We start from the raw sequence: 14,581 nt of genomic DNA on the forward strand, positions 1-14,581 counted from the left end.
AATCGAAAGCCGGAAGAGTCTGCCAGACCTGGTTAGCATTGGAGAGAAAACTGGCAGGCTGAAGGCAGATGGAAGGAGTGCAGGCACTGGTGTGGCACCTGAATTGCAAGCCTTTGGCTTTCCTTGCGAGCTTCCCAGGGGAGCCAGAAGGATCAGATGGTGGGTGGTGAAACAGCAGATCCAGGTGGTCATTGGCTGCAACCTCAACACAACAATGTACCACTGGGGAGCATTTTTCTCAGGGGGTAGGGCAGATTAAGAAAAAAAAAAGATGTCAGTTGATTAACATGGGCACAGCATAATATGAATGAGCTTCAGCTAATGGACAGTTCAGAAATTTAATGCATCAACAGCATTAGGAGAGGGACTAGCTTTCATTTGGCAGGAACAGAAATGCACTGCCTGTCTTTAGCAGTGTGCCAGTCAAGCCATGTCATTGGAACATTTATAAAACACAAGTGGCTAGAGAAGAGAGGGAGATACAGATGAGGACATGGTGTAAATGAAAAAGTGCAATTAAAAAAATTGCTATGAAGGAAAACATCTTCTAGGTAGGAATGAAACAGAGATAAAATATTAAAAGTGAAATGTACATAAGAAGTGGGTTTGGAATGGGCCACAGGAAAGCAAACACAGGTGGGAGAAATCCGCTGAAGTACTCTGCATGTAGAATTAGCTATAGACCAGAATACAAAACCACAGTTCACTAGATCAATTTCTTTCAGCGTGTGCTACCATGTCAGGGTGTCTCTCTCTCTGCTGCCAGGCTTGTGGAGGCTTCTGCCATGCCGGTGGCTCTGCAGGGATGCTGATCAGCAGGAGTCTGGCTGTGCACATCCCTCTCCTCTACACCCCCACACAGAGCCTTGTGGGAGTTCTCAACCCCCTTTGACTTGCCCACTTTTTGTTGTGTTGCGGTCCAGGGCTGAAATGGATTGAATTGGCATTGTCACCACAAGATATTCAACTCTGTCGAGGTTGAGTATTTCTATCATGCTGCAAGAGTTAAGTGTACAAAAGCAAACAGGGACTTGCTGGCTGCAGAAGTATTCACTCCCTTCCCTGAATCAATACTTGGCAGAAGTACCTTCAGCAGCAAGTGAAGCTGTGAGTCGTCTTGGGTAAGTCCTCATCAACTTTGTGAATCTGGATCCTGCAATGTTTCCCCACTTTCCTGGCAAAACTGTTCTAGTCCTGACAGGCTGGAAAAGAGCATCTTTCAGGTCTTGCCATAAATTCTCAACTAGATTGAATCAGGGCTTTAGGTCCTTTTTTTGAAACCATTCCCGTGCTACTGTGGCTGTGTGTTGAGGACCCTTCTCCCCAGCCCCAGGCCTCTTGAAGGCTGACGCGAGGCTTCTCCTAGAATCGCCCTGCATTTGGCTGCATCCACCTTGTCTTCACCCCTCACCAGTTTCCCGGTCCCCGCTGAGGAAAAGCGTCATCACCACTTGATGCTGCCACCTCCAGCCTTCATCCCAGAAATGGTGTTCTTCATGGCACACACAAAGTTTTGCAACGAGACCCAAAGTTCAGTGTAGGTCCCCACAGACCAGAGAAGCTTTTCCCATGTTTACTGTGTCTCGCACATGCCTTTTTGCACACTTCAAAGGGGCCTTGATCTGGAGGTGTTCAGCAGTGGCTTTGGCCTCATCACTCTTCCACTCACCCTGCTTTGTGGAGCATTTGAGTAATAGCTGCCCCACAGTTTCTCCTGTCTCAGCTGTGGATCTCTTGAGTTACCATTGGCCTCTTTGTTGCTTCTCTGATGCCCTCCTTATCCAGGCGCTCAGTTTTGGTGGACAGCCTTCTCTAGGCAGAGCTGCAGTTGAGCAGTATTCCTTCCATTTTCTGATGATGGATTTAACATTGCTCCAGGTGATATTCCTAGTCTGAGTGTGTTTTTTTAAATAACCCAACCCTGACTGATACCTCTGCACAACTTTATCCTGGAATGATTTGGATGGCTTCCTGGTCTTTATTAAGCTGTTTGTTTAGAAACTCTGAGGCCTTCCAGAAACATGTGTTTTTAATCTGAGATCATGTGGCATCTGGAATTGCACATGAGGGACTCCATTCAGCCACTTGCAGTATGTGACTTCTGGAGGCAGAGCTTATCTGGGCATGGCACAGTAAAGAGGGTCTTATGCAACTAAGAAGGGCTAGTTTGGTTTTGCCTGCTTAACTGTTGTGCCACAGTACAAGTATTTTGCACCCTGAGCATCATGCGCACATCAAGTGTTAACAATGCCAGTTAATTCCATTTCAATTTCAGGTGGTAACACAAGAAAATGTGGAAAAGTCAGGGCAGTGAATACAGTGGCAAGGTGCCTCCACTAGTTTAAATTGCTAAGCAGCTTTGCATGCTAGGTTCACAGCCAGTAGTTGTGAAGTGGCACTATCTGAAACCAAATGTGTATGTGTCCTCTACTGAATTTTGGTTAATGTAACAGCTAGAATGATTATTTTCATTTAAATTATTTTATTAAAATGGTCGTGGGAATTAAACAGTGAATTAACTAGTTAAAATTTTTAAAAAAGATTAAACTAGTTATCTTAACTTTAATTAGCTTATCAGTGTTGTGTGTTACATTTAATTAGTTAAAAGGGATAAATATTACTTTTAAAAAACTTTTGGTAAAAACCTAAACAAAATTAAAAACCATCTGTCTCAGAGTTTCTCTTGCTAGAGCCACTCTCTAAGATTCTATATAGAACATTTGTGTATGAAAAATCCAGGAAACTTTGTTTTAAGAGACAGGAAGTAGTGTGCCTTCTAATGAAATAGGGTCTTTTAAAGAACTACAAGTCTCATAGTTCCTTAGTGTCTAATAGCATTTTCTGTGCATTTGCAGCCATCAACAAGGCAGCTCCACTGGCTTCAGAAGATGGAAGAAGCAAGCACACCCTGGTCCCAGTAATAGCTGGAAGAGCCAATCTCTGCTGCTAAAATTACAAGCACGAGAGGGTATCTATTATTCATTTAAAAATGCAGAAACCTCTCAGATTTATGACAACAGTATTTTGTGATCAAATTATTTCAGAATATATGTTTTGGAGTAGTTTCCTTAAGGAACATGCATAACATTGTTTTGTAATATATGCATCACAGTATTTCTTTACTGAAAGTCTTTCCTAGTAGATAGAAGCCTCTGAGATTGGATGCTTCCCAAATCCTAAGTCCTGCCAGGATGCTGCCACCGGGGCTGGGAGACTGATGGAGACAATTTGTCTTCGATTCCTCCTTCAAAACGAACCAGATCCCCAGTTCAATGGGCTTCTGAACTAACTTACTAGTGCCTGGCAGATGGGAAGTGGAAACAGAAGCTATAAGATTCTCTATGTCTTGGGTGCTCCCCTCCCCAGTGGAACATGTTTTTTTCCGCAAACTTATGAGGTCTCAGCACTGACACCTTCATAAGCAGCCTCTGTGGGTCTTCTGTGGTGCTGTGAGGAGGCAGAGCTGGATCCAATATCCTCTAGAGGTCATAGCAATGTCTAATGCCTTGGGGTGGAGAATCCAAAATGTCCTGTGGTCCTTGAGACACTCTCTTGAGATCACAGGATTGCACTCCAAAGGTGTCTTAAATCTGTAGGTTAACACTAAGTTCTGAGTAAACTTGTGTGTTTCAGTGGGCATAGGATATGGAAAAGAAAAATGGAAAAGTGCAAAATAACACTAGCAGGCAATTTACCGTGTTTGATGCATTGCCCATTAAGTGAGATAATTTTTAGCTAGTTGCTTTTTATTTCACTTTTAACTATCTGAAAAAGGAAATACTGAACTTATCTTTTAGATGAAGGTTATTTTACAGACTGTTAACTTTTAATTTTAACTAGATAAAACTCCATGCATATTATTATTGTGAACCATCCTAGAATTTTTTGGGGGAAGTGGCGGAGACATTTCTAAAACAAATGAACAGGCAATAAATAGAAACATAGCTCCAACCAGTTCCCAACTTTAATCCTGCTTATATGTACCAGATTTCTTTCCTTTCACTCTGACCTGTTGATAATTAAAGTCAGCCTTATTGCGTGAGGGCTTCTAGCCTAAATCTAACCACCAAACCTAAAGCCCAACTCATCTTCTCATGTTCTCTTCACCCTGAGTGGTGTCCAGGAATGTAAGAAAGGCATGTTGGCTGAAAACTGGTAAAGCCCTATAATTTATTTGGGTATGGGAATGGGGATGCCTGGATCAGTCTAACTCTGATCTGCATTTGTTCATTTGCGTATTTGTTTATTTGGAAATCTATTCCATATTCACATTTAACTGCAATTACAAAACCCAAATCCTGAGAAAAATATGTAGATATAGTAGTTTTTCCATATATTCTTTCTGATAAAATATGTTTGAGAAATTTACATACATGCATTAGTTTTCAAGTATGTGTGGATAAATGTATGTTTTGTTATTGCTTATATTTTGGCATATTCCTTGAGCTTAGACCTGCCTCGGGAGAGTGTGTGTGCTGCTTCGGGATTAAGACTTGCTTTATTTAGTGGGATTTACTTCTGAGTGAGCTTGCACAGGGTTGTATAAAAGGAGTATTTTCAGACAGTATATTTTATCTACACATGCAAACACATAGACAAGAAATGGAGCAGGAAGGGGAACAATAAAACAAGTTCATGCGCAATGTTTGCTTTCCTTCATGCACATTTCACTGGAGGTTGCTAGGCACTATGACTTCCATATGCAATCACACACTCAAATCCAGTCTAGTACAAGATATATATCTCCCTCTAAAGGACAGGGTCCGCAGCCTGGAGGTGCTCCTTGACCCGGAGCTGTCACTGGAAATCCAGGTGGTGGCGGTGGCAAGGAGTGCTTTCCTACAACTTTGACTGGTCCACCAGCTGCGTCCTTACACTCCCTAGCAACAGCGATACATGCTCTGATAACCTCCCAGTTGGATTACTGCAACACGCTCTACATGGGGCTGCCTTTGAAAATGATCTGGATACTTCAGCTGGTACAGAACAGAGCTGCCAGGCTGCTGATGGGGACCGGCTGTTACTCTCACATGACGCCAGTCCTCTATCAGCTCCACTGGCTTCCAGTTGAAGTCAGGGCCCAATTCAAGGTGCTGGTCTTGACCTATAAAGCTCTAAACAGCTTGGGACCAGGATACCTGAAGGAACATCTCCTTCCTTATACATCCTCATGCCCCTTAAGATCTGCGGGAGAAGCCCTGCTCTGGGAACCCTCTTTAAAAGAGGGAAAAAGGACATCAATGGAGTAGGGCCTTCTCTGTGGTGGCGCCCAGACTCTGGAATGCGTTCCCTAGAGAGGTATGCCTGACACCGAGTTTATACTCTTTTCAGCACCAGGACAAACCCATTTTTTATTTAAGTGGTATTTTAAAAATTAATAGTTTTAATGGTTTTTGCAGTCGCTTTTGCTTTGTGTTGTTTTGAGTTAATGTGATTTATTTGATGTTTATTTATTGTTCTATATAGTACTATTGTTTTAATTTGTTCTTTTAAATCATTGTAAGCTGTCCTGAGATATTTATATAAAGGACGGCATACAAGAGTTTTTCATAAATAGTAAATAAATAAATATTTACTTGGAAACTGAGTCCCAAGTAGAACAAGCATGCCTTCTAGGTAGACTGGGTTAAATAACGAAGAGAAAGGTCTGCTACGATAGATAGATTTAAATGAACTTTGATTTGTATTGAAAATCCTCCTTAGGTAAAAGTGAGACTGAGTGATTGATCGCAACTGAATAAAGCTGTAAAATATATTACTCTAGCCAGCATACGTTATGTGTAATTTCTTAAATATGTGGTAACATCTTCACAGTTTTTAGGAAATGCTACATGATACATAAGTATTTAGTAAATGGTCCCATTACTAAATAATCAGACCCAGTGAACACAAAGGGACTGCCGTCTAAGCAAACCTGCTTAAGTTCACATTGTAGAGCTCATGATTCACATGAAGCCATCCTGGACTGCTAACTAGATGCTCAGTACACAGTGCAGAAGCTGAGTTTTTCTTTCAGAATAGTGATTTCTGCTGTATTTTCTGCACACATGCAAGGATGCTGAGCACTGCAGTTTATCTGCAGAACAAGTTCCCAGTGTTGTTTTTCAGTGAGATGGAAAGTACACGTCTATGTTGTTTGGGTGATATGCAGGACTGGGAACACTTGTCATGTGCAAACTGAGCTGTGCAGCTGAGACTGGTACAAGGTATGGGATAAGATTAGTAGTACGACGTACTTTGCTTGAGTTAACTTGGTAAAAACAAGTCCCTGACCTAAAGACCTTACTGTCTAAATTTAGACTGAGGAGGAAGGGGGAAATAAAGTATAAAAATACAATAAAGACATAATGAACTGAGAAAAACATGATAGTCACAGCAGAAGTCAGCAGTGCAAACAATTACTGAACAAAATATAAAAGCCAAGCTATCAGGTGGTGATATAATCACCCATCTTCACCTAGTTTACCAAAGAGTAAGCCAGAATGAGTTGCTTCAAGGCAGTGGCAAAGGATCCCATGGGGAGGGGGAGGGGGAGGGGTTGTCCCAGCCCCTTTAACAGAGATGAGGAATCTTGATACTACTCTTGAAGAAAACTTCCTTGGATTTCAAAACTTTATAAGCAGAGGGCTTCCCTGGTGACAGTGGAACTGCAAGCAGTCCCGGTAACCTGTATCCTCCAGGCAACGAATGGCAGGCAACATGGTGCCCATGCTTACCAGTAACCCCGTGGACACTTTTCATAGCAGGCACCCAGGTGCCTGCCCCTATTCCTCCCCTTTCCCTTTCTTTACATAAAAATATTTCTTACCAGTAGCTGGGATCATATCAATGTAAAGTCAGGGCCCCTGGTTGCTCCCATCTTTTCCCATGAATGCCTCTGAGCCACAGGTGATGCTCAGAAACATTCTCAGAAAGCTCAGGTGGCAGGTGGCTGCAGGCTGATGCTTTGCAGATGAATGCACCCATATTGTGTTGGTTCTCAGGACAGTTTTTCAGATGGCAAAATGTGTCCACAGGCCCCACATCATTGGCTACTCCTGATCTAGACCTATTTTGAATTAGTTTCTGGCTCAGTTGTGACAGTGAAATGCCCTTGGTTGCCCTAGTTGATTAGCTACAATGCTCGGATAGTAAAACAACTGCATTGATTCTCCTGGGACTGCTATAGGGTAAGTTTAGGTATGGGAGTTTAGGTAAGAGATCTTCTGTCTTGGTACCCCTGTTCATAAGTAGCAAAAAGGAGTCACCACTTTTGTATATTTTGAGAAAGAGGATGTATTCAAGATGGCAGAATCTTGTTTATCTTCCCTAAAAGGCACAGAAGGTGGCAGCAGCTGCAATAGCAGCCAAATCTCTTTATCTGCATGACAGTTGCTTCACCTGCACTCAAACTGTCTCCTGCACTGTTTCATTGCTTTCAGCTCCGGGGGTTCCATGTAGCTTTTATGAGCTCTACTGCAGAGAAAGCACTCATGTCAACTGCCTGGGTCATCTCTGCATTCCAGATATTGACAGGATTTGACAGAGCCAGCTGCCAGATCAGCCTGAAAAACCCAAGAAACCTCTGGAAACCACCCAGGTCCATTAACTCCTGGGAGCAGACTGTTCCAACAAGCCCCCCCCCCCTTACAGAGGGGAAACACTGCCATTAGTTTAAATCTCAGCTAGCAATAATCTGATCATGTCAAAAGGACCCATTCAAATTCCCCCATACTCATTCCTGGATAGATTATGGGCATGACATGACAAGCCGCAAAGGTGTTTTTCCCTTTTTGCTCTATTGTATTGACCAGACCCCTTGGCTAGCCAGAATGAGAAAGGGGGGGACCAGTGCTGCCCCCTCATCACCACTACCCATCTGCCTCTTGTCCCTGCTGCTAGCTTGTTCATGCAGCTGGACAGCAGCAATGAGAAGGAAGCGGCACTGACGTCAGCTATCTACTGGGTTAGGCTGGGTTTGAAATACAGAATAAGTAATATAAAAGTCATTAGCAAGACACATCCATTAGGTTAATGACCCCTCTAATTGCTGAGCTAGTCCATGCCCACTGCCAGAAGCTGAATCCAAACTGAATTCCTTCCCTCCCTTCTTTTTCAAACAAACTAGACTCCACCCTCAGGGAGGTTTGTGGCACTTGTGGACCAGGTGGTGGAATGCCAGACATCACTTGACTGGTCTGCACATTTGACTTGAGCCACTGGGTTTGAATACTGACTTGAATTCACACACTTCCCCCTCTGACCTTCCCTGTTTTACAGTGTGTCCCCCCTTGCAAACCAGAGGTGGTCTGTTCTCACCAGATGCTTGGCTAATCTCAGAGCTCATTCACCCTGGCATTTCATGGCTGCTGCTGGGGTGCCACCAGCCCACATCAGAGGGACTACAGATAATAAAACAGTCTTCTGGAAACACATCTGGCTCAAACTGACAAACAGCCCAGGGGCATCTGGTCTTCTTTTCTGTTCTCCTACTGCTGGTATGAAGTTCCTCACAGGAAAAAGCAGAAGCAAACAATCAACTCAAAGTCTGCGGCAAGGCCTCAAAGATGGTAAGCCAGGCTCCCTTGCCAGCTTAGTGTTCTGAGGGTTGAGTAGACCTACCTGGAATCAATAAAGGGTTGGATAAGAGAAATAACCTGAAGCTCAATGCAGGGGAGATCAAGGTGCTGTGGGCTTGGTTTACGAGTACCATGAGCATGCTATCTAGCCTGTTTTGGATGGAGCTATTCTCCCCTTTAAAAATCAGGTCAACGGCAAGGGTTTCATGTTAGATCCAGCTCTGCTTATCATCATCCAAGTGGAACACCCACATTTGCTGGGGTGCCAGCTGCATGCCATTGAGAGGGGAACTGCTTCTGTCATGTGAGCTCACCTGTCGCTTTAGGTCATAGCCTGTGGCAATGCTGCAAGTACTACTACCTTCATAAGTTAAGCAGGTGGCTACCCATGACAGTGTCTTCCCAGTGGTGGAAGATGCTGACAAAGTAATCCTCCCTAACTGGTTGGACTGCATATTGCTGAGGGCAACAGAAGATGTCATAACTATTCTCCCTCTTACTCCTTTCAGTTCCTTGTTACATACCTGTCCTAAAATCTGGAATGAAAGTCATCAGCTGCTTATTTCAATTCATTATCATTAGGGTTTGTACTCTATCCTTAAATCAAATTTCCAGGGTGGCTTCCACAATTCCAAAATATAAGAAAACAATTTTAAAACATGCACAAATACACTGCTTCTGAGGTGTGAGAACTGACAGTGCCTACTGATCATTCTGAATGAAGTATTCAATTCATCTAACACTCTTTTTTCTAACTAAGTCATATTCTTTGTTGAGGTGAGGGATGTCACCAACTGTAACTCTCTCTTTTATCTCTGTTAACCTCAGAGATGTTCTAACAGTTCATTCATCTTTATTTAGGGAAGATCACTAGGACAATATGTGAGAGCCATAAAGCAATAAGATAAAGACTTTTGCTAAAATACATTCCACAGCTTCTCAGAAATGGGACAAAAAAACTAATTATATGGGAAGCACAACAAGGAACCAGGGCAAGATACAAAAACACAGGGAACTGGGTGAGTAGTTTGCAAGAGACAACAGTGTGCTCTTTGCTCATGGGAAGGTATGCAAGCAGAAAGCCACAGTAAATGTTCTGATTTTCTCAGAGAGGTTCAGCTACTGGGTGGTATAAAAAAGTAATAAATGAGCACATATAAATAATGGTGATCAAATGCAGAAAATCAGATAAAAGCTTGTACTGTTTAAATACTGCCAAGTCTATAGAAGCCATAATAAAGGCACACAATAAAGGCCTTTATTTATTCTTCTTTTTTGTACAGTTGCCAAGGAAATCAGAAAGACCCCTTCCAGGGTTTTGTTGCCAGGATTCCACTTTCTGTAGACAGAAGGATACTTTTTTCCAGTTTCGCAATTTCTGGAATTGTGGCACAAACATATCCAAGAGCCACTGGAAGTCCTCTGGGCTCCATCTGCATCCATACCCAGACTAGATTGCTGCAATTCACTATCAGGATGACTTTTTATGGAAAGTGCTTTTGTAGCTTCACTTGGCTGTACAGCTGTGAAAATTTTATCTGGGAGAAGGAGGAACGAGCATATCTCACTGGCGCTTAAAGAACTTCATTCTGTTCTGGTCACAGTCCAAAATGCTGCTTTTTCTCTGCTGGCCTGAAACTATCTAGAACTGGAATGTCTGAAAGACTGCCTTCCTCCTACATGAACATGCCTAAAGTAAACATCTTAGCTGGAGGTTTCACCTTGAGTGCCCCCATTTTCAAACTGGGAGGGGATGGCTCCCAAAGCCACAGGGCCTTCTCACTGGTGGTGCCTTGTTTGCACAACCCCCACTCTTCCAGTATGCATTCATTTACTAACTACTTGGATGGCTTTTAGGAGCAAGGTAATACTTGTTTTGTTTAGCCATGTATTTAATGACTTTTGTTTGGCTTCTATTTTCAATCTGTTTTGGGTATGCACTATTGTATTTTAGTATCTAATTCTTTGTAGAGAGAAAGAGTAATATTATAAGCTACCTAGAGCACAATGGCTAAAAAGGCAGAGTTATTTATTTATTTATTTATTTATTTATTTATTTATAACATTCTTATCCCGTCCTTCGCAACAAGCCTCAAGACGGCTTACAAAATTCAGGATGGCTTACAAAAGAGTAGAAATATTTTTTTATGCATACAAGACACTAAAATAGCATTTCCCTCCTTTTACCCCATTTCTGATTGTGCTTGTTCCCTCTAAGTAGTTGCTCAATGCTCATTTATTCCCCTGTAGAATTTCAGTTTCAGGAAAGATATTAGGTAGCTTATGGTTTACAGCTTAATTTTTAAATCCATTTTCCTTTCTAGAAAGCAAAGAATAGAGTGCCCTGTTTTTCTCTCTTAGCATCCAGAGTTATTTCAAACTATTAGACCACAAGTAGCAGCTGAAAAGGGTTCTTAAGTGAGAACACAGTTTAAGCATCAATTATGTGTTTCTTATTTATTACTCTAGGATCCCCAGAGGGTGGTTCCAGGTTTTCAACATTTCTTTTCCTTGTGTGTTTTATTTGCTCTGCCTCCAGTTGCTTACAAACTGTTTAGAGGAGGTGGTGGGGGCTGTGTTTTCTTTTCATTTTTGATTGTACATCAGCCTAAATGACACTACAAGGTACAATCCCTATAAAAAAGACTATAAAACAACCAACTGTAGCTCTGTTAAAATGCCTCTTCACTGATGAGTATAAAGTCAAATGCAAATATTTCATGTGGGCTTCTTAATGAAACTGTTACACTACCCTGCAGGGCCATGCATGGAGCACAAAGTTACTCTCGGATTACAATTTGGTGAATTGAAAAGCAGCCCAATTCATCTAAAACTTGATTTGGCTTGGGGTGTGATTCTGAATCATGATTTGGAGATTCAAAGCATTGTTCCTGCAGTAACTATCACTGGAAATCAACAAACAGGGATAACTTTCTACTGTTTCCCAGAACTGGATGGAATTTGCATGAGCAGCAGCCCCTGAAGAGGAAGTGTAATCAAAATCATACAAATACATGCAGGATGTGTGTGCTTGTGTGCTGGGAACCTTTTAATTTTAATTTTTCAAAGAAGGGAACTGCGAATATATTTTCTTTTTTACTACTCAGCAGATTTTGATGAAGCTTGCAAGCACAGTTACTTCCTCCTGAGGCCTGCCAAGTTTCAAATGAACAGGTGCAGGAGCTTTTACACAACAGCAGCCATTATGGGTTTTTTTTTTTTTTTCAAAAAATGCATTTACTTGCCAATGTTATTTGTGGGCAATTGTTAAGAAAATGTCATACAATATAGAGGTGGTCTTAGCTATGAAACCTACAATATTTTGCAAAGGAAAATGCAATGTCTGTCAGGGGAGTCTTCAAACTGGGGGCAGACTAAATTATTCATTTCCATGATTTCTTTCCCTTTTCAATATAGTTGAACTTCAGAGCTGCACCTCCTTTTAAAGGATGCAGCACTATACTTTGTTCATATTAATATGGCAAACTGTTCTGAGAGGTGTGGACATCTATGATGCCACTGGAGAAGTCTGGTTATCTATCTAGTTTATGCATATAACATATAAAAGTGAGGAAAAATGATTTATCCAAACAAAGTTTTGCCACTGAATTACTTTGGGTACTCTGTAAACAGGGCTATTCTTTCTCAAGTGTTTTGCTTCATGCATAGAATTATGCAAGGCGGTTGCCTATCCAGGCTTCTAAAATCCTTGAGGTCATCAATTAGCTTTTTCCAAGCTGTGACTGCAAACTGCCAGTTCTTTCCATCTAGTTTATCCCCTTTGCCTCCTTCCCACCCCCACCCCCGAAAGGATTAAAAAGAAAAAGATAACCCCTTAGCACTTCTCAGGCTCAAGAGTCCTCTTGCTAAGCCGCAATCCTAAATATACTTACCCAGTGCGGGGAGCCTTCTGCAAATCCAGGGCCTTCGAGGTAAGAATTCTAAGCTTGCCCTGCAAGACCAACTCTCTCAAAAAAATATTTGCAGCTGCTTAGAGGAATCTTATCAAAGGAGGGTTCTGTGTCTTGTACGGACTTGGCATGATATTCAGTCACTAAAAACAATCCCCTGGAATAACTACAAACCTGCTGATTCTTTGACATATTTTCTCCTTCCTACCCCGGCACTGCTCATTGCAATGACAGCCAGTATCTATTACTGATGAGCCAGTTACACACAGGTACAGAAAGATCTGCCAAGTCTGAGCGGTGCTTGAATGTCTGAGCAACCATTAGCTATCAAAGCACCCAAATAGAAGCCCAGCAGCATTTGAAAACACACGCGCACACACGCACACATGCAAGAGCCAACAACTGATTGGTTGGCTGGCCCTATAGTGAAGCCAACATTTCATCTCGGGATCCAGGAGGGGAAAGGTCTCACTGCTTACCCTGGCTGAAGGAAGGCTACAAGCTTCCAGTGCAGTCTCAACACGTTTTCTGTCTGAGGAGAACAAGCGATAAATACTGCGAAGTGAAAAAGAAACAAAAGGAGTAAAGACCTGCATTGGGCACATTTAAAACTGTGGCTGTTAACCTAGAAAGCTCTAAATAGTTGAGAGCTCTTAGGAATATTCTAAGGACTACCTTCTGTCTTATGCATTTTCCCAGTCGCTGAGGGGATGGTTCCTCCGTTTGGTTTAGAATAAAATATTGTAAGGAATATTGAGGAATTCAAATATTCCTCAGTATTTTTCTTGGCAAGTAATTTTGGGAGCAATTTACCCATTACATGGCAACAGACAAGTTTGCCATCAAGCATATGCAACCGGGAACCAGACCTAGTTGTGACTCTGTGCTGTGAACAGCAGGATATCTATGTCATCAAGTACTTTTTCTGCACGCACACCTGGCATTTCTAGATGTACATGCACTTAAGAATACACATTAGTTTTGTAACCCTAACATGGGAATCCAGAGTGTATGGAAGAGGAAATTCCCAGAGTTTCAGTTCACCACCTGCAGAGAAATGTGAAAACCCTTCACACACTGGTCAATATGGCATCCTCAGAACTCCACAGCTGTGATTTCACCACTGAAGTGCTGATGGCAGTGCACACTGTGCCATGTGCAAACTTCCTCTGTCTCTGTCACATCCTTAAAGACCCAGGGAACAATTGAGCTGGCAGTGATCAAACATGCAGTGGGTTCTATCCAATGTTAGTCCTACTTAGAGTAGATCTGCTGAAATGCATGGAACTGCAGGTAAGCTCCCTCTAGAAGCCTGTCTGAATTGAATTGAACTGATCTGTCAAATAGAAGTTCTTTACACCTATGGAAACACAAGACCCTCTGAATAACTTTCAGCCCCTGTAGCTTGTGGAGTCTTTGCTCCTGAAGCAGAGGTTTTATTCTCTCTGAGGGGGTTAAGCTGTGTTTCCATGTGTCACACCGCAACTGGGGGCTCTTCTGCACAAAGCACTTCCTTCACAGGCCAAGTGGATCTAGCCTAGACTACTTCCTGTCAGGCTAGTTCAGCTTTGGCCTTTTGGGGGCAGGCAAGGCTGCGTTCTGGATTTGGGCATCACTCTAATTAATGAAGGAGCACAGTCTAGATTGTTTAGCTGCTCTGGCTGTCAAGAAGAGCTAAGCAGGAGTGACCGATTCATGTGAACTAGTACTCTGGCTTGCTCATGATAATCTAAGGTTTAAAAAACCCTTGTTGCTGCTGTTGTCCGTGTGAACAAGGCCTGATCGCTGCCGCTTCTGTTGTGTGTGGGAATTTTTTGTATGGAGGAACATTCAGACATGTTAGTACCCACTTGTAATCTGAAATGATAATTTTTTCTTTATAGTTATTTATTTTATTTGTTTCATTTCTATACAATACAATAGCCAAAGCTCCTTGGATAGTTAACAGCAGTTCCTACAATAATTTGACTACCACAGTGAGAAGGACTAAGCCAGAATGATGGCAACTGTCATAGACTCCTCCTCTGTTTCAAATGGCACATGTAGAAATTCTATCATATTGGTATACAGGGCCTATTCTGGAAGTTTTTCATGCCACCAAACTACAATGGA

The 14,581-nt window shown here is 42.2% G+C and overlaps 1 protein-coding gene across 4 annotated transcripts in view; it reads right to left on the minus strand.

The window, feature by feature from the left end:
* The window catches only part of PLCB1 (phospholipase C beta 1), a 592,180-nt gene that overhangs the window by 212,004 nt on the left and 365,595 nt on the right, over window positions 1-14,581 (minus strand). For all 4 annotated transcript variants that reach the window (XM_044454160.1, XM_044454162.1, XM_044454161.1 and 1 more), the window contains one exon: window positions 12,949-13,024. In XM_044454160.1, the coding sequence (XP_044310095.1) occupies window positions 12,949-13,024 (76 nt within the window). The remainder of the gene's footprint in view (window positions 1-12,948; window positions 13,025-14,581) is intronic.

This window comes from Varanus komodoensis, unplaced genomic scaffold, assembly GCF_004798865.1.
Source record: "Varanus komodoensis strain SLA01 unplaced genomic scaffold, ASM479886v1 scaffold7_3, whole genome shotgun sequence".
NCBI classification, from domain to species: domain Eukaryota; kingdom Metazoa; phylum Chordata; class Lepidosauria; order Squamata; family Varanidae; genus Varanus; species Varanus komodoensis.